The sequence below is a fragment of the Leptodactylus fuscus genome, chromosome 2, assembly GCF_031893055.1.
Source record: "Leptodactylus fuscus isolate aLepFus1 chromosome 2, aLepFus1.hap2, whole genome shotgun sequence".
Taxonomy (NCBI): domain Eukaryota; kingdom Metazoa; phylum Chordata; class Amphibia; order Anura; family Leptodactylidae; genus Leptodactylus; species Leptodactylus fuscus.
In genome coordinates, this window is record NC_134266.1 from 199,937,635 (window position 1) to 199,965,260 (window position 27,626).

Consider the following 27,626-nt stretch of genomic DNA (forward strand, 5'->3'; position numbering starts at 1 on the left):
TGAGGAACATAGTAAGGAAATGGAAGACCACAGGGACAGTTCTTGTTAAGCCCAGAAGTGGCAGGCCAAGAAAAATATCAGAAAGGCAGAGAAGAAGAATGGTGAGAACAGTCAAGGACAATCCACAGACCACCTCCAAAGAGCTGCAGCATCATCTTGCTGCAGATGGTGTCACTGTGCATCGGTCAACTATATAGCGCACTTTGCACAAGGAGAAGCTGTATGGGAGAGTGATGAGAAAGAAGCCGTTTCTGCACGTACGCCACAAATAGAGTTGCCTGAGGTATGAAAAAGCACATTTGGACAAGGCAGCTTCATTTTGGAAACAAAGATTGAGTTGTTTGGTTATAAAAAAAGGCGTTATGCATGACGTCCAAAAAGAAACAGCATTCCAAGAAAAACACTTGCTACCCACTGTAAAATTTGGTGGAGGTTCCATCATGCTTTGGGGCTGTGTGGCCAATGCTGGCACCGGGAATCTTGTTAAAGTTGAGGGTCGCATGGATTCCACTCAGTATCAGCAGATTCTTGAGAATAATGTTCAAGAATCAGTGACGAAGTTGAAGTTACGCCGGGGATGGATATTTCAGCAAGACAATGATCCAAAACACCGCTCCAAATCAACTCAGGCATTCATGCAGAGGAACAATTACAATGTTCTGGAATGGCCATCCCAGTCCCCAGACCTGAATATCATTGAACATCTGTGGGATGATTTGAAGCGGGCTGTCCATGCTCGGCGACCATCTAACTTAACTGAACTTGAATTGTTTGTCCAAAATACCTTTATCCAGGATCCAGGAACTGATTAAAAGCTACAGGAAGCGACTAGAGGCTGTTATCTTTGCAAAAGGAGGATCTACTAAATATTAATGTCACTTTTCTGTTGAGGTGCCCATACTTTTGCACCGGTCAAATTTTGGTTTAATGCATATTGCACATTTTCTGTTAGTACAATAAACCTCATTTCAATCCTGAAATATTACTGTGTCCATCAGTTATTAGATATATCAAACTGAAATGGCTGTTGCAAATACCAAAATATGTAGAACTAAAAATGATTAAGATTAATAGGGGCGCCCAAACTTTTTCATAGGACTGTATATACTTTGATGTACGGTATATCAGTAAATATCTATATGGATTGTGTTTGATATGGAGGTGGGTGGCAGCCAATGGAATTAAGTGTAAGTGGGGGAGTCTTCTAACTGAATCTTTGCTCTGGGTAAATGAGAACCTAATGACACCTATGGTATAAACAAATGCTAATTTTTAATAGAGATATAACCTATACCATTTAGCCTTATACTTGCCTGTGCTAGTTATAGTTTTGACCTCTTCTGAGAAAAATGAGTGATAGTCAATGTGCTGGTATCCCTCTGAATTTTCACACTGATTTTCCATACTCTTGAATGGAAAGTCTGCCTAGTAGAGATGAGCGAACACTAAAATGTTCGAGGTTCGAAATTCGATTCGAACAGCCGCTCACTGTTCGAGTGTTCGAATGGGTTTCGAACCCCATTATAGTCTATGGGGAACATAAACTCGTTAAGGGGGAAACCCAAATTCGTGTCTGGAGGGTCACCAAGTCCACTATGACACCCCAGGAAATGATACCAACACCCTGGAATGACACTGGGACAGCAGGGGAAGCATGTCTGGGGGCATAAAAGTCACTTTATTTCATGGAAATCCCTGTCAGTTTGCGATTTTCGCAAGCTAACTTTTCCCCATAGAAATGCATTGGCCAGTGCTGATTGGCCAGAGTACGGAACTCGACCAATCAGAGCTGGCTCTGCTGGAGGAGGCGGAGTCTAAGATCGCTCCACACCAGTCTCCATTCAGGTCCGACCTTAGACTCCGCCTCCTCCGGCAGAGCCAGCGCTGATTGGCCGAAGGCTGGCCAATGCATTCCTATGCGAATGCAGAGACTTAGCAGTGCTGAGTCAGTTTTGCTCAACTACACATCTGATGCACACTCGGCACTGCTACATCAGATGTAGCAATCTGATGTAGCAGAGCCGAGGGTGCACTAGAACCCCTGTGCAAACTCAGTTCACGCTAATAGAATGCATTGGCCAGCGCTGATTGGCCAATGCATTCTATTAGCCCGATGAAGTAGAGCTGAATGTGTGTGCTAAGCACACACATTCAGCTCTACTTCATCGGGCTAATAGAATGCATTGGCCAGCGCTGATTGGCCAGAGTACGGAACTCGACCAATCAGCGCTGGCTCTGCTGGAGGAGGCGGAGTCTAAGATCGCTCCACACCAGTCTCCATTCAGGTCCGACCTTAGACTCCGCCTCCTCCAGCAGAGCCAGCGCTGATTGGCCGAATTCCGTACTCTGGCCAATCAGCACTGGCTAATGCATTGTATTGGCGTGATGAAGCAGTGCTGAATGTGTGTGCTTAGCACACACATTCAGCTCTACTTCATCGGGCTAATAGAATGCATTGGCCAGCGCTGATTGGCCAGAGTACGGAACTCGACCAATCAGCGCTGGCTCTGCTGGAGGAGGCGGAGTCTAAGATCGCTCCACACCAGTCTCCATTCAGGTCCGACCTTAGACTCCGCCTCCTCCAGCAGAGCCAGCGCTGATTGGCCGAATTCCGTACTCTGGCCAATCAGCACTGGCTAATGCATTGTATTGGCGTGATGAAGCAGTGCTGAATGTGTGTGCTTAGCACACACATTCAGCTCTACTTCATCGGGCTAATAGAATGCATTGGCCAATCAGCGCTGGCCAATGCATTCTATTAGCTTGATGAAGCAGAGTGTGCACAAGGGTTCAAGCGCACCCTCGGCTCTGATGTAGCAGAGCCGAGGGTGCACAAGGGTTCAAGCGCACCCTCGGCTCTGATGTAGCAGAGCCAAGGCTGCACAAGGGTTCAAGCGCACCCTCAGCTCTGATGTAGCAGAGCCGAGGGTGCACAAGGGTTCAAGTGCACCCTCGGCTCTGCTACATCAGAACCGAGGGTGCGCTTGAACCCTTGTGCAGCCTCGGCTCTGCTACATCAGAGCCGAGGGTGCGCTTGAACCCTTGTGCACACTCTGCTTCATCAAGCTAATAGAATGCATTGGCCAGCACTGATTGGCCAATGCATTCTATTAGCCCGATGAAGTAGAGCTGAATGTGTGTGCTAAGCACACACATTCAGCACTGCTTCATCACGCCAATACAATGCATTAGCCAGTGCTGATTGGCCAGAGTACGGAATTCGGCCAATCAGCGCTGGCTCTGCTGGAGGAGGCGGAGTCTAAGGTCGGACCTGAATGGAGACTGGTGTGGAGCGATCTTAGACTCCGCCTCCTCCAGCAGAGCCAGCGCTGATTGGTCGAGTTCCGTACTCTGGCCAATCAGCGCTGGCCAATGCATCCCTATGGGAAAAAGTTTATCTCACAAAAATCACAATTACACACCCGATAGAGCCCCAAAAAGTTATTTTTAATAACATTCCCCCCTAAATAAAGGTTATCCCTAGCTATCCCTGCCTGTACAGCTATCCCTGTCTCATAGTCACAAAGTTCACATTCTCATATGACCCGGATTTGAAATCCACTATTCGTCTAAAATGGAGGTCACCTGATTTCGGCAGCCAATGACTTTTTCCAATTTTTTTCAATGCCCCCGGTGTCGTAGTTCCTGTCCCACCTCCCCTGCGCTGTTATTGGTGCAAAAAAGGCACCAGGGAAGGTGGGAGGGGAATCGAATTTTGGCGCACTTTACCACGCGGTGTTCGATTCGAACATGGCGAACACCCTGATATCCGATCGAACATGTGTTCGATAGAACACTGTTCGCTCATCTCTACTGCCTAGTAATGCAAAGCACCATGGAATTAATGGTGCTATATAAATAATAATAATAGTAATAATAATAATAGTGTCCAGCATTAATAGAACTGAATTATCAACAAGTAATTTCCTGGTGCTTCAGATGTTTTTAATGTTTTCATTTTATTTTTTTATTTTTATTTTCTTAATCATTTGTGAGTTGATAGATGTTAGAAGCCAGGTCACAAGGTCAACAGTTGTTTCTATAACTAACAATGGCTTGTACGCTTTGTGTTCTTGCCTCACCATTCTGTATAGTTCTCTCCATTAGTGCCCATCTATTTTAGAGGAAACAGGTAACCGCTGCTAGTTAGGCAGGGATTGGTTACAGCGGATGTTGTTGAATACCCCTGTGATGGTCTTGTTCACGGATTTCATTCTGATAACTGGTTTAATTCTTCTGAACCTAGGAAGAAACCCTAGACAAATTGGAATTGCACAGCCCTGCAGGTTTATTCGAATTGATCATACTTACGGAGAACAATTTCTAATATTTGTATTGTAATGGGAACAGCTAATACTGAAAATACTTAACATAATATGAAAGTGACTGCAAATAAAACCTTTGATGGAGAGGTGGCAAGTTTAAGGTAGACAAATATAATAAATATAAAAGGTAAAATACCTGTTAAAGCTCTGTTTACACCACCATCAGACATATTGGACCCTCTGTTGGCTGTTTCAGCAGACTTCATGGGGTCATAGTGCTGCATTCAGTGCTATTCTTCCTGTCACATTTATGGAAACCAAGATCGAACTTGGCGGACCATTGTAAGTGAACAAGATCCGTGGGGAACCAGTGGTGTCCATTGTATAACTGATCCAACAGAACAGTTACTTTTCTTATAAATGCTAGCCACAATTGTAGTGCCAAGTTCCAACAGAGCACAAAACTAATACTGAAAGCCTTTGGGATAATGGTAGACATTAAATGTGACTTTAGCAATCAATGCCAGTCAGCTCTACCAAAGTCAAATAAAATTGTTAAATGCATTAAAAGATCTAGGTGCACATGAAAAGAGAACACATGTAATATTATGTATAGATTTGTGCACTAGAGTCTACTGGTTGTTTATTATTATTATTATTATTATTATTATTATTATTATTATTATTATTATTTATTTATATAGCACCATTAATTCCATGGTGCTTTACATTTGAGGGTTTACATACAATACACAAAATATACAAACAGATATAGTACTAACAATGACCGACTGGCACAGTGGGGTAGAGGGCCCTGCCCGCGAGGGCTTACAGTCTATAAGGGAAGGGGGGTAGAGACAGAAAGTGAGGATAGAGACTGCTCGGATGGTGGTGTGGTGACAGTAGTGTTATTGGGGGTTGTAGGCCTTCCTGAATAGGTGAGTCTTCAGGGCCTTCTTGAAGCCTGTGATTGTGGGGGTCAGTCTTATGTGTCTTGGTAAGGAGTTCCAAAGTATGGGGGATGCACGGGAGAAATCTTGGAGGCGGTTGTGTGAGGAGCAGATGAGTAGAGCGGAGTAGGAGGTCATTGGAGGATCTGAGGTTACGTCTAGGCAGGTAGCGGGAGATTAGGTCGGAGATGCATGGGGGGGACAAGATGTGGATGGCTTTGTATGTTAACGTTAGTAGCTTGAGCTCAATACACTGGGCAATGGGTAACCAGTGGAGGGACTGGCAGAGGGGAGCAGCTGATGAAGAACGGTGGGGCGAGGTGAATTTGCTGGGAGTTCATGGAGAAGGGTGTTGCAGTTATTTAAGCGGGAGATTATGAGGGCATGGACTAGCATCTTCGTATTTTCTGAGGTGAGGAAGGAGCGGATTCGATGGATGTTCTTGAGTTGGAGGCGGCAGGAATTGTTGACGGTTTGAACATGTGACTTGAAGGATAGGTCGGAATCCAGGGTTATCCCAAGGCATCATAGATAGGTCAGGTAGATGGGCTGTATGGGGTGGGGCGAAGATGATGAACTCCGTTGTTTATAATTTCTCCAAGTATTGATATAGCTAGATTAGTATATAGTATATTGATGACATCATATTGAGTTTAAGGGCCAGGATATCTCGTGCAAAAATGCACATTTCAAATTAAAGTGATAGTTATTTTTAGTAGCATGGGATGACTTTGAGGTCAGTTTCCTGTGAACTGCTTTAAAAATAAGACTTCTTGTAGTTTTCACTTGAAAATCATTTAAGCTTCCGTGAGATTTTAATAATTTTGTCCCACCATTGTCTTAAAATTATAAGTAAACAATCATTCGCCATGGAGGAAATTGTCTTGGTGGATTTTTTCAACTGTTGTTATCTGAATCTATGTGTTAATCGCATGATGGATTTATTAATCATTCCTCACTGTGCAAGACCGCTGGGTCCTTGTGTTTTTTTTTTTGTTTTGTTTTTTTTTTGTTTTTTTTAAACTCTGTTCCAAGATCTGCCAGTTTCATTTGGTTTGTTAATGGCTGGATCATTTAGACCACCACTCCAATGTGCAATACAATTGATGGCCCATATTCTGGATAATGCTGATCTTATGTGTCTGGCCAGCTTTAAGTTGATTTCTCAGGTGTTTTGTGAACGTTAGTGTTACAACAATTTAAAGGGGTTATCCTGTTTTTAAAAGTATGGGCCAAATAGCAGGATACATTAATACAAAACACTTTCTAATATATATCCTGTTTAAATTAAGCACTGTTTATCTGATTTATTTTCAAGTGGTTGACCTCATCTGTGACATTTTGTTTGCAAGCTCACTATTCCTCCCTGTGAGCAGTTCAGACAGCAATCAAAATATCTAATCTCAGCAACACAAGACCTCAGATTCAGGAGTGGAGAAAGGAGGGGTACACAGAGAGTTAGAGCAGGCAGATGAATCATGGGAAATGTGGTTTGTCCAGTTCACTGCACATAAATAACAGTGATACAAGGAGCAGCAAGTAAAATAAAACCAAGCAAAGGGTGCACAAGGCAAAAGTGAATATTTAGCACTGCTGTAGATGTATTAGCAGATCATTTTTGAAAGCTGGATAACCTCTTTAAGGGAATAGAGTTGCATTGTAACCCTGAGAATACTGCAACTTCTATCCACAAAAAATCCAGCAGTGTTCTGACTAGAAGTAAGGGTTGCTGATTCCTTGGGTTGAAAAATATGTCTTTTCACATATATTAGTAAAAGATTTGCATGGCAATAATGTCATGGTCCGAATTATTGTATAGTCCCAGTCTTAAGCAGTCTTGAAAATTTGCACCTATAATCTGTGACTGCCATTCTACTGACACCCCGAGACAAGGTAGTGCCAATGTTCATGTTCACTACTAGTGTGTATATTACATTGATTTTATCACATTTACAGCGAGACAATTTAAATGTAAAAACTCTACTTGAAGTCACTGTGAATGACTAAACAAGAGAGTAATGAAGACTTGTGTGACCTATAGGGTCAGTCATGCAGGAGATGAATGACTATAGGACGAGGATCAAGAGACTGTGATGCTCGCTTGTACTTTAATTGCTCCACTTATAATTGAATAGCGGGATGTTCTCGAAGATAATGCTTTATGTCTGTTTTATAGTACAAGAGGGATATCTAATGTGCAAGAAATAAGATGCCTTGTAAACACTTTGGTAGATTCTCCATTTAATGTTTTGCTTGTAGGGCCGTCAGCCATATATGAAGCTGGTAAAGGTATATTCCTATAATGAATTGATAAATTATTTATTTGCCATGGGAAATATGTGGTTAGCCACAGCATAATAGAGTACTGAGAGATAGATGTCTGGTTTTAGTCAGATAACAATGTGCTCAGGCAGGTATTGAATTCTTACATAAGATGTATTGACATGGGCATGTCTGCCTCAACCTTTGCATTTCTCTTGCCTTTAACATTTATTTTCTATTTAACTCTTTCTCCCTAACCCATAATGCAAAGCAACATCAGATGAAAACACCTAGCGATTGGGTGCCTGAGGTCCCCACAGATTACTAGGCTAAGATTGCTTAGGGTGTTGCTCCTTTACACCTTTTGATATGGCACATTGGCTCTCCTTAAATAGATGAAATATACTGTATTGGTGTGCTCTGAAAAGGCACAAAGCTCAGATGAGTACTTCTGCTTCTTCGTTCTAGTGATCAGCAGGTGTCCTGACATTTGGATATCCACCAATATAATCCTTTGATATCCCTCTATAATATATACAATAGCACCTATTAGTGTTAAAAACACTAAGTCAAAAGCAGTCCCACGTTTGACCCATTGTGAGTCTTCCACTATCTGATGCATTTGTGTATCATCTTAATCTGACACTTGGCAGCTATTATAGTGCCCATAGCAGACCCAGGTATCCATACATTATGCCACTGGTCCTAGTGTCAGACATATGAACAAGTAAAGTTTGAATGCACAGTGTCTTTGGTTTCGCCCAGATAGGGGTGTCATGCAGTGCATGGGGAGGCAAGATGAATTGCTATCATTAGCTAAGCAATGGAGTATATGTTCCTGCAATTTATGGGATCTCCTGGAACTGGAGATAAATTTGGTGTCGTGTGAAGGATTAAAATTAGAAATGGTATAAAACAAGATAGGACTTTATTATAATGGCACATAACTACTAACATTGCCCTAGCTGCTAATATGCATCATAAATCATTTTTTATGCTTCTCTTTGGTAATTGCATATATGGTTAAAACATGCTGAACAGTCTAAATGGCTGCTTGGCCTCTAGTGAGTCACCTCTGGAACTAGAAAACAAAGACCAATAATAGGTTCATCTGTCAAGCATTGCACCTGCAAGTATATATTAAGCCTGCTGCGACATTGCTCTCCTGTAGTGCAGGGTTACTAGTTTGGCCTTCTAGCTACTTGTAAGCGTCTGGCTATTTCTCCAAAGAAAATAACATTTAATTATACTGGGAAAGAGAACGCTTAATGTCACCACCATTTATGCTATGTGTACAATAGAGAATTGTTGGAGTCTTCACTTATACTTTACAACTGTAATAAAAAATGTATAGGATATTAATATGACCTCTGTAGACATGGCTCTTGCTGACTGAATTCCTCAGGTATATGAACAGTGTAGGATGTACTTGTGCAATACATTGTATCATGAGGTAAATCATGTCACCTCTAGACCTGTTGTAGTCAGACATTGGATATCGGCAGGGTTTGTGTCTCCCTAAGGAAACATTGTACCCCTTCTGACATAAGATTACTACTTGTACTTCTCTTACCATTACTTCATAGAGGAAAGAGAACACATACTATGGCGTCTATGACGTAGTGAAAGATGGCTGTATTGTATGCAATGTGTGTATGGTACCTATGGATTAAGTGAATTCAGTTTGCTAACATAAATATACATACTTGTTCAGCATCTTCATATGTAATGATTCTTTTAGCAGACACCTTTATGCAAAGACTATCAGTAGACTATTGTCTTTTATTCCAAATAATTTATTGTTTTAATTGATGTAGATGTCAGTGATGTCAGAGATGCCTCGCGAAATCCACCTGACGACACTCCCTCCCGATCAGGCCCATTCATTTGGGCCTAATCTGGAGCGGAGCGCACGACTGGATGCCGGTGCACTGCATCAGCATCCAGTTGCAGGTACCCGTATTTTGGACTGGAACTTGAGGCGGCCTCCACCTCAGCTTCCTGTCCAAAAGACCTTGTGTGAACTTACCCTTAATGGTCACCTTTTGGGACCTGATTACAAACAGGAAGGATTGTCATTGTACTGTATAGCAAAGCATGTGTGTGTGTGTGTGTGTGTGTGTGTGTGTGTGTGTGTGTATATGTGTGTGTGTGTGTATATAGTGGATTCTTCTGTTACTCGTTTACTTCATCACCAGAGTCACGTCTCTTTTTAAAAGGGGTTTCTCGGATATCATTTTTGTTTTTCATTTAACCCTCTTATTAATTAAAAAAATCCCATCAAAAAATGTTTATCGTTTACATAATGTAAACTGTAGTGAAATCAATCTTCTTGTGGTTGTATTTTCAGGATATCTAATTCATTCTTTCACATGACCAAAAATAAGACTCTCCACTGTACACACTGGGATAGATTTGATACTCTCCAAAGCTAAGGCCCCATGTTGATGCAAAGGCCCCATGTTGATGCAGATTTTTTTTGTTGCAGATTTTACTGCAATTTTTGAGCCAAAACCTGGAGTGGATTGAGCAGAATTTAGAAGTAAAGTACGTCCTAGATATTTCCCATGCCTTTTGCCATCATTTCTGGCTTTGGCTCAAAAAATGAAGCAAAATCTGCAACATAAAAAGCTACATTTCCGCAACATGGGGCCTCAGCCTAAAAGTTAGACAGTTCAAAGTTAGTTTAGACAGACTTAAATGTTTCAGATTTCTCACAGTGGTGATCACATGTACCCAAATACCAATGTCACGCAAGTGACAGTTCGCAGTTCACAGAGATAGTCTGCTGAGTGTTACAATATATTAGGTGTCCTGTACATTGCTCAGAGTGAAAGACCATGTACAATCCTAAGCACAGCTGTTATAATTTTATGCTGCTCACTCAAGTCAGCAGGAGGCTTTTTTTTTTTTTAATTTTAATTATTTTTTTTTTAACAAATGTTTCGGGACAGCTCTTTTATTCCTAATGAATAAAAAGGCTACATAAGAAAATTTATATCACAGACAATGCTTAACATCTTTCCTTAGTGGTGACCTAAAGGTCTTAGTATATATAAATGGTACAATGGCCTACTTATTATCCTAAACCATGGATTTTTTTCAACAGATTAAAAACTTAGTCATAAACTAATACAGATTTTTATTACTAATTACATTAATTCACCATTTCAAAGAATTGCTATTCCGATTTTCATCAGAATCATTATGAAGAACATTTCATCAAACATTAAGCCCATGTATGGCTCTGTGAATGGAAAAATAAAAGTTAGAGAGTTTGGAAGGCAGGGAGTGAAAAATGAAAATAAAAAATGACCTCCAGTGGGACGGAGTTAACGTGTATTCTCCCGACAGCTATCTTACCCAATTCTCTGACATTCATTCACTTGTGGATTTACTGATCAGTACATGTGAACTGCACTGAAAGAGGGGAAACGTTGTTGCCAGACTTTTCTGCCAGGGCTTTATCTCTCAGAGAGCGAAAGGATTGGCTAGTTAAACCTCATCTGCATGATCCTTACCTCCCTTGACATTGGATATTGAGGGAGAGTCAGAGTCCGCCCTACACATTGAATTGGTCAAAGTCAGTGGGTTTGGAGGATGGGTATGGCAAGCTTTAGACTTTACTATAAATGCTTCTAGTATATTTTGTTATAGCCTAACCAATAGTAGTAGAGAGCTGTACTGTGTTATCAGTGACTACAAACAGGACAATCTAATTAAGTGATGCATTTATTGACTAAAGGAATGGATTAAAGGTGCATGTTTTTGAGACCACTCAGGTCAATTTGTCAAGTACTGAGTGGACATGTGTCTTGCATCTTTAATCTACTTAGGCATTAAAAAGCATCACTTCACTTCAATTTCTAAACCTGAACCAATACTTTTAAGAATGTAGTTTTCAATGTATAGTAGCATATTCCATTGGAGAATTTCTTTGTTTAAAGGGGTTGTCTGACTTGTTCATGCAGGCTGCAAATAGTGTGAATTAATAAAAAAAAAAATAACAAAAAAACCAACAATCACTGGCCTCAGCAGTAACCTGTACAGAAGTGGCATATTACTGCCAGACCAGTCGGCCATGTGCCATGTGACCACAGACCAGTCGGTCATGTGGCATGTGACCATTGAGGCCAGTGACTGAATGCAGCATATATAATGTATTCAAGTTTAAGTGTTGTGATGAAATACAAACCACGTCTTGTACATATGACAGATGCTACTATTGACTGACAGGCATTATTGGCTTATAATACGGTCTGTCGAGTGCTGTTGTGGGGTTATTTTGATGAATAATATAGCGCTCCATGCAGCACTATTTTTGCTGTCAAATATGGCCTTCAACGCAAATGTAAACAGCTTAAACGTAGCCCATGAAAGTGCAATGTAATAAAAAGAGAACGTTCCATAATTAAATATGCTTTTCTATCAAGAACCATGCTGTTTCTTTTTCTAACCTTATTGGTATTATAGTAGATGACAGTAAACGAACAGTTAAGCTTTATGATTAGTAAATAGCCACAAAATACTAAAAGGCACATTAAGCGCTAATCATATTCTACCAGTTCATTAAACCTGCCTTTTCTGAAGTGTTCTTTGTGTCTACTTTATCTCTTCATTGTTCCAGCACAAGGTAGGATAATCTGTGTGCTATCTAGCCTTGGCCTCCTCTGGGACATATAGCAGCCTTTGCTCATCCTTCTTTGTCTGCAAACTAGTCAGCCGTAGGGATGTTTTATTGCATTGTGCCAGTGATCATGCAGTAAAACTTCACTGCACTTCTTAAATCACATGTAAAAAACGGTACTGTTCCCATACACTATGCTGTCGGGGCTTCCAAACCGCCAAACGGTGAAAGTTTAGTTTTTTGGATCACACTAATATGCGGTACTATGCGAACACTAATGAATTGCTAGAAAGAGAGTAAATCAGCAATGAACTTTGGAGATTACATTCTATACATCAAGGCCTAAAAGATCCGCTTCTGGCATAAAACACTGTTCAGTACAATGTAAAGAATTATGCTGCACAATATGTTTATGCGTGTGACCTTAGGCTTCGGCAGTAGTCAACGTTAGACTGACCCACCAGGGTACCAGTGGGGTTAAAGGTCCAGCAGAAGTCAATATCACCTAAAGCTGATTACTATTACTTGTTTTTAGGGGCATTTTTTATGGAGTTACTGTATTTTAATGCTATGATCTGTATGACCGCATACAGATGGTACAATTTAGGATGTCATTAAATCTAGACATACTGAGGCACATTTACTAATGCGGTCTAGTTTTGCCACTTTTTGTTACATTTATAGTCATGTCCTCATTCCCATTAGGGCATTCCCCTTTTCACTATGTCACACTCATTATCAGACAAGTTATAAAAAGTTTCTCAAATGATTGATTTCTGTAGTGCATGGCAAGTACACCAGAATTCTGGGTTTGTAGGGGCATTTGCTTAACTAGTTTCTGGAATTTTCCTTATCTATGTATTGACTATTAGGCTGCAGTAAACTCACTGAGGCCGAGGCCCCACATGGCATAAATCCTATCCAAACATTGCAGAAAAATAGGTGCAGCAGTTATGTTATGATTTTGGAAATCACAGCATGTCAAGTATACCTATGGAAATGCTAGCGCTTTCCCTATAGGTATAACTGAAGCAGAAATCAGCAGAGGAAACTTTCTATGAAAAGCTCTGCTGGAAAAACCGTAATGCGCTGCTGTTTTTCCGCAGTGTTTTTTTTTTTTTCCTGCGGCCCGCTAAGTGAGGCCTTAGACTAAATGACAGTGTATAATAGCAATCTCTTGTGCTGCTGCAGAATTATTCAGGCTCAGTATAAATGGAATATTCTGAGTGAGACTTTATTTTTAAGCTTGTTACAGCAATGATGTTTGTATTTCTTTGCTTCCTTGCAGATAACTAGATTACCAGAGACATGAAAACAATACTGTGCTGGATAAAAAGTCCATTCTTTCCGCACAGAGCAAATGACTGTATTACAATTACCTGGCTAAGTGAAAGGGTGATGTAAACTGAAACACCTAGTAACAGGCAGCACCAAGTAAAATGACATAGATTATGTTACCCTTTGTGTTGTCCTGCAGGTGAACCATTCTTGCTATTATTCCAGTGACTCCTTCATAATAGGAGGATATATTTGTTTGTTGGTGTATGAGATAAAAATCTAAAATATTATCATAGGAATAAAATGTAGAGTGACTAAAACATATGCAGTGCACCCCAAAGGGAAATTGTTATATATTTTTAATAATATGGTTAACCCAGCTTTCTACTGTCTGTGCTGTTTTAATACTGGTTATGGTCATACAGTATCCTGTGTATGCTGATACCCTGTTTCCCCGAAAATAAGTCATCCCCCAAAGTAAGACATAGCAGAGGTTTTGTTGAATTGTCTAATATAAGGCACCCCCCGAAAGTAAGACATCCCCCAATAATAATAATCATTCTGTGCAAAGATTGTATGAAGAAAAAATTGCAGCCGGCTGAACACTGTGCGTGATGTCGCTGACGCTGCTCCGATACGTTGTATCCACTGTTACTGCTGCTGTAGGATGAGCTGGGAGATGCCCGTGGACATACACTAAGCATCGTATGCAGTGGGGGGTCCACTTTCCCAGCTCATCGCACAGCAACAGGAACTGTGGATACAATGTATCACAGCAGCGGCACAGAATGTTTTTCTTCATACAGTCTTTGCGCAGCAAGCACATCTCAGCGTAGTGCGGTGGTGGCAGTAGCACACAAAAATAAAACAAGACATCCCCTGAAAATAAGATGTAGCATATCTTTAGGACCAAAATTTAATATAAGGCACTGTCTTATTTTTGGGAAAACATGGTAGGTATAATGGACAAGCAAAAAAGCATAGCAGGTGACACTATGTTAAAGTAAATCACTACCCAATAGAATTCTGTAATAGAGGGACGCTACAGTTGCTATGCATTTACTTTATACGTTATATCTACATTGTATATTACACAGTCCATTATATTACTTGTGTTTATGAATATAAATGTTTCTGAATTCTCAGCCGGTGTCTTTAATTGCAAAAGTAAGCTCCTTTTTTTTTATTTTGAAAAGTCCTTTCAGTTCAGTATGAAAGTCTTATTTGTAATTAGTTATTGTTTTATATGTATATGTGTAATGGTTCTGAAGTACATTAAAGATGTTGGATCAGCAAAACAGAAAGTTTTGTGGCCAGGGTTCATAAGTGAGGAAATGCACAAGAATACTTAGGTCTACAGGTCCTGTTCTTGAGGTCAGAAGCTCCTTACTGCTAAACATCTGCTTCACCAACTGTATAGCCTCAGGACATGCTGAACAGTCTGCAAGTGAGCTTAGAAAGACTCACCTTATCATGTCCCCTATGTATGTGCCCAATAGGATTTTTGCAAAATTGCCACAGATATACATTTTTTTTTCCAAATGTAACTTCTCTCAGCACTAACACTTATATTAAATTAGGATAAAACCATTGCAAATAGGAGTATACCCTCTTCTAGATCCTTGCTGCAAGTATTGAGGATTGCCTAATTTAAGGGGAGAGAGGTAGGTCTTAGATGTATGTGATATGAGAATCCAGGTGCAACATTGAGTAAATCCCCAATGAAAACCAAAATACTATGTAAACAACTAGTTAAAAGGGTTGTCCCATCACAAGGATCCTATCTATACTGCTTGTTAATGTGTAAGACTTTTCCTAAATACACTGCTTCAGCAAAACTGCTTTGTTTGTCCACTATCTTACTTTATTCAATTCATTGTTGACACAGCCCTTGACTTATCTGCTCAAAAGTCAAGTGATGTATCTGCCTGCTCTCAGGGGGGAGGGAGGAGGGGCTAAGTGCATGGGAGCGAGCCTGTGTATCTAGCTATTCCTGTGTCTGCACCACATGACCTAACTTCCTGATCTCAGATAGGGGAGAGGAGCTGCTTTCATTTCTGAACGTCTTCTGTTCTCCCAGTTATCAGGCTAGCTAATTCAATTGTGTTCATTATAGCAGAGACAGGCAGTGTCTGTATGTAACACAGAATGGAGTTGCTCCTGCCTGTACTTCATAGTCCAATATTGTGATTATAGTGTTTAAGGACCTTTGATGACATCACAGGCCCTTCAGCCACCCCATAGGATCACGCTATGTGGTGGGCGGAGCTAAGCGGCAGGTTGCATGTGAAACCCCGCCCACCAACTGATGCAAGAAACCAAGAAGAAAGAAGATTTTACAGCAGTGAAGACTGGTGAGTATGCGAAAGTGGGAATACCCCTTTAAAAGATTTTCCAACAGAGAAAATTGTTTATAATTAAATGCCTAGATAGCTGAATATTCAAAGCCTAGATACCTCCTTTAGAATGCCATTGCCTGCAGTTTCTATAAATAGCCTTTAACAGTAAGGCCAGGGCACCACTGGCCAGAAACTCCACGATTTGCCCACAGCGGAAACACCATGGGAAAAATCACGGCGTTTTACAGTAACTGCAAAGTGGATGCGAATCCCATGCCCACTTTGTGTTTGAAATGTGGTTTTGGAAATCACAGCATACCAATTATATCTATGGAAATGCTTTCCCCTAGATATAATTGTAAGGGTCCATTCACACAGAGGAAAACGGTGAGGAATTTGGTGTGGAATTTTAGAGCTGAAAAAAAAGCCTCCCATTGACTTCAATGGGTTCCTTCCTCTGCTAGCAGTTCTGCTGAAGTTCCACACCAAATTCCTCACCGTTTTCCTCCATGTGAATGGACCTTTACAGAAAGTCTGTGCAGGAAAACTCCATGAACTTTCTGTTCAAAGTGCTGCGGTAAGAACTGTGATGCGTTCCGCACTGCGGTTTTTCCCGCAGACCTTTAGCGCTGTCTATTGTCCTGTGGGGCCTTAGCCTCAATGTGCAAAACATGCATCCTCAGGAATACCTAATTAAGTACAATTGCAGTAATGCAATATAATTCTCTTATCACTTGCTGCAGTAACGGTCGGCTCACCACACAAAGCATCCCACTTCATAGTTGTTGAAACCAAGAGAGAAGTAAGACTAAGCATGTGTGTCCACCTCGGCACATTTATGGACATAGTAAAGGCTCTTCATACAAACAGCAGGTGGCGCTATTTGAACTTTATTCCTGAAATACCTAAGACAATAAGATTTTTTATTTTTTTTTTGAATAAAAACAATATTTGTGAACTAGAATTGTCTATATAAAATATTCATAAGACAACACATAACTAAACTGTACAATGTCAGTTAGTTTAAGTGAATCTTCAGCAGCCGTCGGTGTAATAAATAATACAGTAAAATATTGAATGATCTTAATATAATGGTAGTTCGGTGAAATAAGTAACATATCAGTGCTGCTACTTATCCAGATTTTTTAATGATGACATTTTTGATCCTGTTCAATATGCAGAGTAGACCTAAAATAACCAATGACCTACTTCACTCTAAAATCTGTCGACCGTTGTGATAAATTTAGAAAGGTCAACAGTTAAAGCAGATAAAAATCTTGCAAAAACTGAGAGATGACTTGATGAAGTTTGTGCAAAATAAAGTGTCCCATTTAAGGCTTAATTGAAGAAGCAGAGAACAGGATGTGAAGCCAGAATATTAAGGTGAGATAGTGTCTGAATCAGGTCAAGTCCCTGAAATCCAGCCAAACTTGCAGTGCTGAGTTGTCACATTGTCAGGGATATTAAGCTCTTGCTAAGACATGATCGCTTTGGAGTAGATATATAATTGCCGTTCTGTAGCACACTGCCTGTGAATTATGGGTGCTGTACACTTGAATGCGCTGGTACAAATTACTGCAACCTCCCATTAAGTACAAATAGCAGATAATACAGAGCTCTCACTTTATATTGCCAGCTTAAAGCATCCTCACTGTGACATATAAGGGTGTTCACTTGGATTGCGTTTTGGTGTGCTGCAAGATATCTGCTAGGAAGAGGGTGATGTTAAGGAAATGGTTTGATATGGGTTTCTAGAGAAAGAACATTTTCTAACCTAAGGTTATCAGTAAGAAACATACAATCAGAATACAAGAATAGAAGGGACTACTCTCATCCCGCCAGGACAACATTACCATCATTTAACATTCTGGCATATTATGTAGATGACCTTGGATAAACTCCAATAGACTCTAACTGCTCCAGCTTTTTGGAATAGAAATCTGCATCAGCACTTGCTGCAACTTTTAGTTCTAAATAATCATTTTCTCAACAGTGCATTCTGTAGTTCAGTATTATTTCATATGCATATTTTTTTTTGTCTTGGTCATTGGCTGTGCATGCTAATATTGTAATGTGCCAGTGACAGCTAAGGCACTAAGTCCATGTATGCCCGCACTAGTGCTTCATGTGTTGCCTTATGGTGCCTCCTTGGGTTATTTATTCTCTCCAGGGCATCTAGAGGAAATACTATTCCTTTTCTATAAAGAAAATCTTTGTATTTCTCATTTCATGACATCAAAGACACATGGAGATACAGTATGAGCCCATAAATTAGTTGGGGAACTATGAATCCATTCAACACGGATATATAGTGCTGTCATTTGCATTAGGATGTAGTGGTCACATACAGAAGTCCATATTGATTGTTACAGGTGTCTACACTGGCCATACATGTTCAATGCCCTTGGGAGAAGAGGGAATTCTCTTTCTGGAAACATAAGTTTAACCACTTTGTGATCGAGCCATTTTTCCTGGATCATGGCTGGACACAATTTTGTATTTTTTTTTGTACATGTGGATTTGACGGCTGTAACATTTTTGGGGATTATTGTAATAATTTTTGCTTTGTTTTGGTGATACATAGGGCTTTATTTTTGTATAATTTTTAGTTTTTTTTCTTAATAGATCGGAAAGTGTACACTGTAAAAGTATAAACATGTCTGGTGTTCACATTTTTCATGTTTTCTTTTTTAAATAAAAAAAAAATAAATTTCTTTTTTGTTTTCCTTCTCCTTTATGATAATTTTTATGTAGTTCACACGCATTATTTTTGTTGCAGGGACGGAGCTAGAACTTGTGATGTAGGCAATGGAGAGACATTTGTAGAGTTAGGCTGGGTTCACATGGGTATTTTTGGACTGAATTTTACCGCAGAATCTGCCTCAAAATCTGGTCCAAAAAAACACCTTCCATTGACTTCAATGGGAACCATTTACTTCTTTTCTTCACTAGCAGTTTTGTGCTGCTCGCGTACAAAAGAAGCAACCTGTTCCTTCTTGCCACGGCGTCTGCGGCGTGAGACCTCCCTCCAGACTAGGCCCATTCATTTGGTCCTAATCTGGAGCGGAATGCCGCAACTGGATGCTGGTGCACTTTTTTGGACCAGATTCTGAGGTGGCCTCCGCGTCAAAATCCAGTCCAAAAATCCTCCTTGTGAAACCAGCCTAATCACTGGGAGCTGGCTTACAACACACAGACACCCCATAGAGAGGGCAGTAACAGTTTTAGACCATCCAATTGAAATATATACAATGCTCAATGTATGGGAGCTGCCATAAGGCAGCCTCTGTTCTAGTCTGGAAGTCATGTCATCCGCTGGGTGCCAAAAACTGCAGGATCTGTTGGGTCCTAGGGGACCCAGATCTGCTTTGCAGTGTGCCTCCAGAGACTGTATTCCTCCTGTAACTGAGACTAATACAGCAGAAATCAGTATAAATTAGTTTATTAAAAAAAAAAATTAAAATGCCCCCAATAGGTTTAACATGACATATTAACGTGTAAAAATGAAATAAATGCACCACCCTGGCAACAAAAAAAAAATGTGTCAATTGCATAAACATTACCATAACGGAGAGGGAAAAAAAAATAAAAAAAAAAATTTAAGAGCACTTTTATGCTATTAAAAACATGAAAAATGTGAACATACTATCTTTACACTCCTTTATTGTTTAAATTTTCTGATATAATAAAAAAAGAAATAACCCAGCATAAATATAAATGATATAAAAAGCTCTATGTATCACCAAAAAAAGACTCCAAAAGTATTTGAATAACCCAAACCAAAAAATGGTGCAGTTATCACACCCACATGTACAAAAAAAAACAAAAAAACAAAATTGCGTCTATCAAGAACCGGGGATAATGGCTCGATCATAGTCAATTTCTTTCCAGACAGTGAAGGTCTATTATTGGTTGGCTAAAATGTTCATTGTTAAATTTCACCAACAAATGATTGTTTTCGTTAAAATTCTCAGACCCCATAGACTATAATGCGGTCCGTGTGCTCTTTGCAGTGTCCTCATGGAACACACACGGACAGAAAAGTAGATTGTGTTCTACTTTCATGTCTGCATGATTCATGTGGGCAGCGCGCAGAAAGCACACGGACCCCATTATAGTCTATGCGGTCCGTGTGCTTTCACTGCACACCACTTGCTAGTGCATTCAGGGAGGGGGGTCCCCATGCAGACTCTCCGAATGGATTACCAAACGCAGATGTGAACGAGGGTTACACTAACGCCCATGGCCACCATTAGGTCACTAAATTGGACTAATAGGTGTCATTAAGGCTAAGGTCCCACGTAGCAAGCCGCACCCAAAAAGCGATGCTGGAAAAACTGTAGTGGAAACGCAAACACATTGAATAGATGGCATTAGCCAGAACCACATCCTCTTTGCAGGTACTATAAAACACTGCAGCATTTATTCTACATTGGGCCCTTTAAAAACAATCTGTTCTAAACTGTTTCTCTCTATTACATGTTGCCTATAGGTTGGTAAATCCATGAATAACATGCTGTGATATTGCAGAGTACTACACGTACATTGTGGAATAATAATGTAGAACAATGCGAGAAGGGTTATTCTGAAGAGTTAAATGACAAGTTGATGCTTGTACTTGGAAGAGTTTGTAGATATGATTTATTTTACAAAGTTAAACAGACAGTTAGAAAATTCTATTTTAACTTGGGTATTGATGTAACATGATCTAGTCTGAGATATTTCAAGTAAACACTGTAAATCATACTTTAATATGCATAATGGAAAAAAATCCCCATGGAGTTAGAGTTGCAGTATTGACTTGCAGTGGAAGTTTCCATAGTCTTTTGGCAGATACTCCGAATCCATCTTTGATACATGCTGTTGATAATCCAAGGAAGGCTGGAAATGTGTCCTTAACTCACACAACGACCTCTACATGACATTGAACTGAAATTTACATAACATTTTTAGTTTTTCACTTTTTTTTTTATTACTCGATAAACGTATTGGTTTGCTGACATTGTATCTATTCAGTAGTGCTTGTTTTCTATTATGAGGTGGGATTTTTAACCATTTGTGTTGCAAGTGCAACATTAATATTTCAGCTAAGGTCAGTTTTGCACAAGTAAAGTGCTCATGTATTATAGCTGAGTAGGGGTCCTGGCCTGGCTGTGGACCTAATGATTTTGACTTAAAGGGGTTGTCCAGGTAAAAATGGCCAACTCTTTTAACTTTTAAATCAGACAGGGCATGAATTTTCTTAAAAAAAAATTCATATTCCCCTATCCCTGATGCACTGGTGTCCTCCCAGCACGTCCAGGTTCTTCTGTTCCAGCGGCTTTCCTGGGTCTCTTCCGGAGTTCTGCTGAAGCTGCTGATTGGCCTCAGTGGTCACATGACCGCTGAGGCCAATCAGCAGGCTCAGCAGGTCTCAGGATGTCACATTGCATGCCATTCCCTGATTGACCTCCGCCTAATTTGTGCCTGGACAACCCCTTTAAAGCAACATAGTGGGTTTTTTGTTGTTGTTTGTGTTTTTTTTAAGTTCGGGTCATTACACCCATGTTCAGGTACGGACTTCTGATCGTATTATCAGTGCTCATAATGCGCTCAGGTGAAATTGACATAAAGGATGAAATATACTGTGTCAACCTCCAGAATGGTGCAGAATTCATTGGTGTACCGAACCAATGCAAGAGAATGCACTTATTTGAAAAAAATAATAATAAAAAAAAACTAAAATAAAATATATATGTTATTGGTATATGTGTGTATAATATATGGATTTAAACGGATCTAAACTTTTCATTTGTGTGGCAAAACAAAGTCTACGCTTTGGCATGTTTTAGGTAATGGATACTTTATACATTGACATTCTTTTTTTTCTCTCTCAAAAAACCTATTGTGCCGTTGCAATTCATAAGCATGGTGGGAATAGATCCATATCCTTGGTGTTACAAGCATTTCATAATACAGTTACTGATTATTATATTAAAACAAAAAACTCATCTTTTTTCAGCTTCTTTTATCTTTTTATTTCAAAAATATTTGAATGAAGTTTAGATGAAATATAGAATGTAATACAGGACATATTGGCTGACACGATTCATTTTTGTGCCTTGTAGAACAGACTTCTTTGAAAGCAGAATGTTAATGCTGGACGGGATGCCGGCAGCAAGAGTCAAAACCGAGCTATTGGAATCCGAGCAAGTGGTAAGTGGATACTGCAGTCTATTGTACAGGAGCTGCCTTGTTTCTGTGTGTATAGTATAAAATAGTGACATTGCTGAATGAGACCAATGAGAGACCTGCTTCTGTGTATACTAGTGGGTGCTATGGGTATAGCTAGTGCAAAGTGCCCTTTTTCTTTAGCTAAATTTGATTATCTGGTCATTAATTGGTTCATTCAAGGTCCATTAACAACTACATTTGGCAATTGAAAAATTCACCAGGGGAAAAAAGACAAGTATATTTTTTCAACAGTTTTTGCCAAAAGTTTGTGCCCATCTTCACATGGAGATGAGCATTGTCATGGGGGATATATTTGCTATAGTTTTCACCCCACTATGTGTGTTATAGGCTAATAGGACAACGCAGTATTATGTGAATGGATTAACACTTAGTATTTTAGCAGTGGTAAAACGCTGTTGTTGTAACACTGTTGTAATTCAATCTTGGGTATCCCTAGGTATTTAAAAATAATGAAAGTTTTCCAGATTTTGGTTACAACATGTGGAGAGCATTATAGAAGCTTTGTATTCTGCAGATAAATTATTTTAATGTATCCACTAAAATATTATCATAAGAATTTCTAGGGTTTTTTATCAGGACTCTTGAGTTTAAGATTTCTTAAAGGGGGTGCTTAAACTAAACAAAAGTCTGCTTTTTCACAGAAATAGCCCAATTCTTGCCTATAGGCTGTGCTTTGTATTTAAGTGAAGCTTAATTTGAGTGAATGGGGCTGAACTGCAATAAAAGATGCAGACAATGGATGAGCGCAGTAGTGCCAGTTCTGGAAATAGAGTAGGCCCTTGTGTACACTCAGAATATCACCAATCCTCATAAAATCATGCATAACTTCATTTAATAATACTTTAGTGGTTGCATTAACCCTCTAAGGACATGCACCATGCTATTCCAGCCTTTGCACTATAACGGATGTCAGGGTTTTAAAAATGGTGTTCGCGCAGGAGCTGAGAGGCCTTAGTAGCTCTCGGGTTATTTCATGAATAGTTTGCTCATATATGTTTTTTCTATTAGGCCTGAAGGCTTGAGAATGATCCTGCAACCTTACTATAAAGTTTAAATCATATCTGAAAAATTAATTTTTATTGATGTCAATTAGAAAAAGGCAAATATTACATTTTCCAGATCAGATTTGAATAATTTTAAATGGAAATGACAACATCTATGTAGGAAACTGTATCTCTACACTGTCTTTATGAGCATTGATTTACTTTGATTCATTTCTTATCATAAAAGTATAATTTATATGTTTCCATATCCCTTTCGTGAGGTATAAATTCATGGGCTATAAAGTTATTTAATTTATTTATCATTTGTTGAGATGGGAAACCAGCAGTGTTAAGATAACCACATTATATGGCTTTCCTGGTACAAGTAAGCTTAAAGTGGTAGTCTTGGCGTTTATATAGAAGACCTCCAGCAGGAAAACAATGTTTCCATGTTTTCTGTCCTCACATTGCTGTCTGTCACTCTCTGCACTTCTTCCATCCATACTATATTTAGTTTTTGCACTGTGGTCTTTACTCTACTTCTAATCAGAGTCTGCCTTTAGATTTCATTTGCTTCTTCTCCCTATATGCTTTTCTATCAATCCCATGATGCTTCATCACAATATCACATCTGCAGCTAGATCCTGTACCATCTCTGCTTGCTGAGGGGACAGTGTGATTATCCTTCATTTTATAATCTCATGAACAAAGAGAGCCTGTACTCAGTTGATGTGTGGGGTATTGAATCCCTATAATTCACGTAACAATGACCTGTCCTAAGGATAAGTCACAGTGGCTCAGTGGTTATCACTGTAGCCTTGCAGTGCTGGAGTCCTAGGTTCAAATCCTGCCAAGGACAACATCTGCAAGGAGTTTGTATGTTCTCCCCATGTTTGCTTGGGTTTCCTCCGGGTACTCCGGTTTCCTCCCACACACCAAAGACATACTGATAGGGAATGTAGATTGTGAGCCCTATATGGGACAGTGACTGACAATATCTGTAAAGTGCTGCGGAATATGATGGTGCTATATAAGTAAGCATAATAAATAAATAAGTCATCCATATTTAAGTGCTGGAAAACCTCCATAGGCTGAGGTCCCACGTCCCATCCCCACTTTGTGATAAAATAAGTATAGTTGCGGTTTTGGAAATCGCAGCATGTCAATTATACTTATGGAAATGCTGGTGGTTTCTCTCTCAGTATAATTGAAGCAAAGCACTGCATTAGAACCGCGATGCCTTGCCGCCCCTTTTTTTCCCATAGTGCTTTTATGCTGTGGAACGCCACGTGGGGCCTTGGCCTAAATGTCAGACATATAGATACTCAAAATCAAGAGATGGATATGAAATTTCTATTGCTTTGTCTTCAGTATGTGGAGCTTCCAGTGTAACTATTAAACTAGGTATTAATGTGCAGCTGGGAAGGATGGAAATGAGGATCATGCATACTTAATCAGGTTATTTTCATCACGGTTGTGTGGCGTAAAGTATTTCATTGTGGTACTTTAAAGAGGCGACTTAACTGTGCCTGAATTGCTATTTATTACAGGCGGAAATAAGTGTTTTAATAAGTCATTATTTAAAGCTGACTGCCTTGATGGGTTTCCCTCTCGCCCTATTACGCTATAGACATATTAGAAACTTCCAAATAATTTCCTCAATAAAAAAAAGCCCATTTATTTCAATTTTCTGAGCAGTAAATATATGTTTAAGAATGCGCAGTAGATGGTAGCCTGGTTGTAGCACTGAGGAAGCTCATTACACAGTAACATCTATTGAATTTTATTGTGATGTAAGAAGACTTATATTATTTTACAAATAATAGGGAAACAAACATACCAGAACATAACCACATTTACATTACAGAGAAAATGGCTTTTGCATAAACAGAAATTATTTTTTATCAAATAAATCAACACTGTGAGATACTGATAAATCTAAGGAGGAATGTTATAACTTTGATTTCATGAAATATACGTTATGGAGGTTTTATTCTTGACTTGTACACAGATTCTACTTTAAAACCAAAATGAAAAAGTGGACATTTATTTTGAAGGGGATTTCTCAGTTTAGCAACTTAACCCTTATCCACAGCATAGGGGATAAATGGCATATGGATGGGGTCCAACTGTTGTTACACCCACTGATAATGAGTACAGTTTTGCCTCCCATTCTGAAAGATGTGGTGGCGTGCTTGTCTGCTCAGAATAGCAGGCACAACATTTATTTCTTGTAATCTGTAGTGGCGCAAGCGGTCAGACCCCCACTGATCTGAAACATATCCCAACATTCTTTGCTGAATGATTTCTTAATATATCTTTGGAGCTCTGTTTTTCAGAATAGATCCAAATCTTCAGAATAGATATAAAGTCGATAGACTTCTGCCATAACTAAGCAGAGTTTAGGAGCTTATTCTGCGTTTATATTTTAGACAGCAGACTCCTAAGCTCCCCCTAAGGGCTAGTTCACACGGGGGGCGGTATGGCGCATCTTGGTCGGGAACATGCCGCTCACGGAAAAAAGTAAGCTATCGGTCTGCATAGACCTCTATTGTGAGGGGGCGGATTATGACGTGGATTCAGCGCCAAAATCCACCCCCTCCTGCCCTGTGTGAATGAGCCCTAATGATTACAGAATATTAAGTATTTCACTTCTATGGTTGCACAGGATACAAAACTGTTCAGATGACTTTTCAGAATAAACGGTTTGTGAAATGAAGAGTACGGCTGCATTTCACATGAACATGTGCATCGTAGGATCCATAGACCAAAATAGGACCTGCCCTGAGTTTTGCACCAGGGCTCACATCCGCCTACATGAACCCATGTTAATACACGAGTGTGTGTATGGGGCCATAGAAAATAACTTGTCAGTGTGCTAACTGTGAAAAACACAGTTAGCACACTGACAAAGCACACTTTCATGTGCATGTAGCCTAAAAGTGTTTCTGGACATTATATAACTTGTATTCTCCATTTTGTTAGCAGTCTTCAAACTCCAGCTCTAATTCTCAGTTGTTCCTGTTGTGCTATGATGGCTCCAATAGACCAAACAAACAAGAAAACAGGAACTCCTGCTCCCTAATTCTTTCCCACTCAATCAGAACAAGCATACTTAGTGGATATTATAGAGTAGAACAGAGCAGTATTTATATAAATAAACCCTGGACAAGATAGAAAACTTATTGTTAGCTGCAGCAGCACATCTATTGTTGTCTATGTGACTTGACTTCTTCTCCTCCATAACATAGTCTTCTATGGTCCGCATGTAATCTTTCCCTCTGAGAGCTGATTAGATGTGAGCAGTTTAGAAGGAGGGAGCAAAGGATGCTGTTTTTGCCGATAAGGTATATAATTAACTATAGACTCCATATCCTTGTGCCATTAATTTATGTAGAAATGCAATGAAACAATAGCTCACAGGTCTGTCAGTCTAGCCCATATCCAATATTGCATGGCAGACACATGCCACAAAAAATCCAACGCAATAAATTTAGGTACTGACCAACTTTAGATGATGGTTGGCTGCATGGGACAAATTGTTGTAGGTTTATATACAACCAATCAATAACAGAAAGTCCAAAATCTGCCACTTTAGTAGTCTAAAATCTAATGTGTGGCCAGCTTTACCCATATTTCACAAATTACATTCAGAAATATGTATAATATCTGCATGGAGTTAGTTTAATTCGCTTAAAAAATGCTTGTATTCTGTAGAATGTCCTACCCAGCATGTAGTATAGCACATCCTCGGATTTACAACCACATGATGGGTAGCCTAATTTTATGGTATTATATTATGCTGTTTTTGCCGATGACACTGCACTAATTGTTGCAAGTAATATTCTCTTCTTCATGTCTTTTCCCTTCCTTCGTTGTCCTAAAAGCAGATTACTGGAGTTAACATATTTCAGATAAGGGTCTTAGCAAAGGAGGGAGCATTCAATTCTATGTACATCATATTTCCTCTGTTTAAGCCTATTACTAGCACAGGGAACATTTCAGAGAGTCCAAACTAACAGAGAACAATAGCTTAAACTTAGCAACAAAATCCAAGAACTATAAGCGTTTGTTCTATCTTTTTTAATATCCTTTACATTTTGGATTGGTAACCATTATGACTGTTGCTTTCTAATGAGGTTTTTCTTACATCTTAGTTTATTTAAATATAGGGGCGGCAGACAGAGTCGGGTTGGGTGGTAGAGGAGGAACAAGATGTGGGTCTATCGTCTTATCACTTTAAGGCCCTGCATTTATAGCATTAAAGGGCTGTTCCATTATTCCCATATAAATAGGGGAGAGATTTCAGAGACTATGCTATATGATAATTTTAACTTATATAGGGAGTACTGCTTCTAATAAATATGTATTTTTAGGATATTGTGATGTGTACGGAATACATCCAGGGGCAAAGGTCAGCGATTGAGAGTGAACAGTTTGCACATTTTCCATGTAATAAGGTCTAGCCTTTATGTTCAGCATTATTCATCATTTCTTGCACTTTTGTGTATACTCAAGTTAAAAAGCAGTGGTTTTACCCTTCAAATATCTATTAGTGGAACAACATGAGAGAGGAAATGTCTGCATGTAATAGACAGATTGTCAAGAGAAGACAGGCATGGAGGAGAATTAGTCACAGACTGACAGCTCAGCAGAATAATCTATGTACTATGATACAAGGTCTTCAG

At 39.5% G+C, this 27,626-nt stretch overlaps 1 protein-coding gene across 3 annotated transcripts in view; it reads left to right on the top strand.

The window, feature by feature from the left end:
* KLF12 (KLF transcription factor 12) overlaps positions 1-27,626 on the top strand; it is a 152,507-nt gene that overhangs the window by 68,480 nt on the left and 56,401 nt on the right. For all 3 annotated transcript variants that reach the window (XM_075265422.1, XM_075265423.1, XM_075265421.1), the window contains exon 2: positions 21,829-21,916. In XM_075265422.1, the coding sequence (XP_075121523.1) occupies positions 21,851-21,916 (66 nt within the window). In that variant the 5' untranslated portion in view covers positions 21,829-21,850. The remainder of the gene's footprint in view (positions 1-21,828; positions 21,917-27,626) is intronic.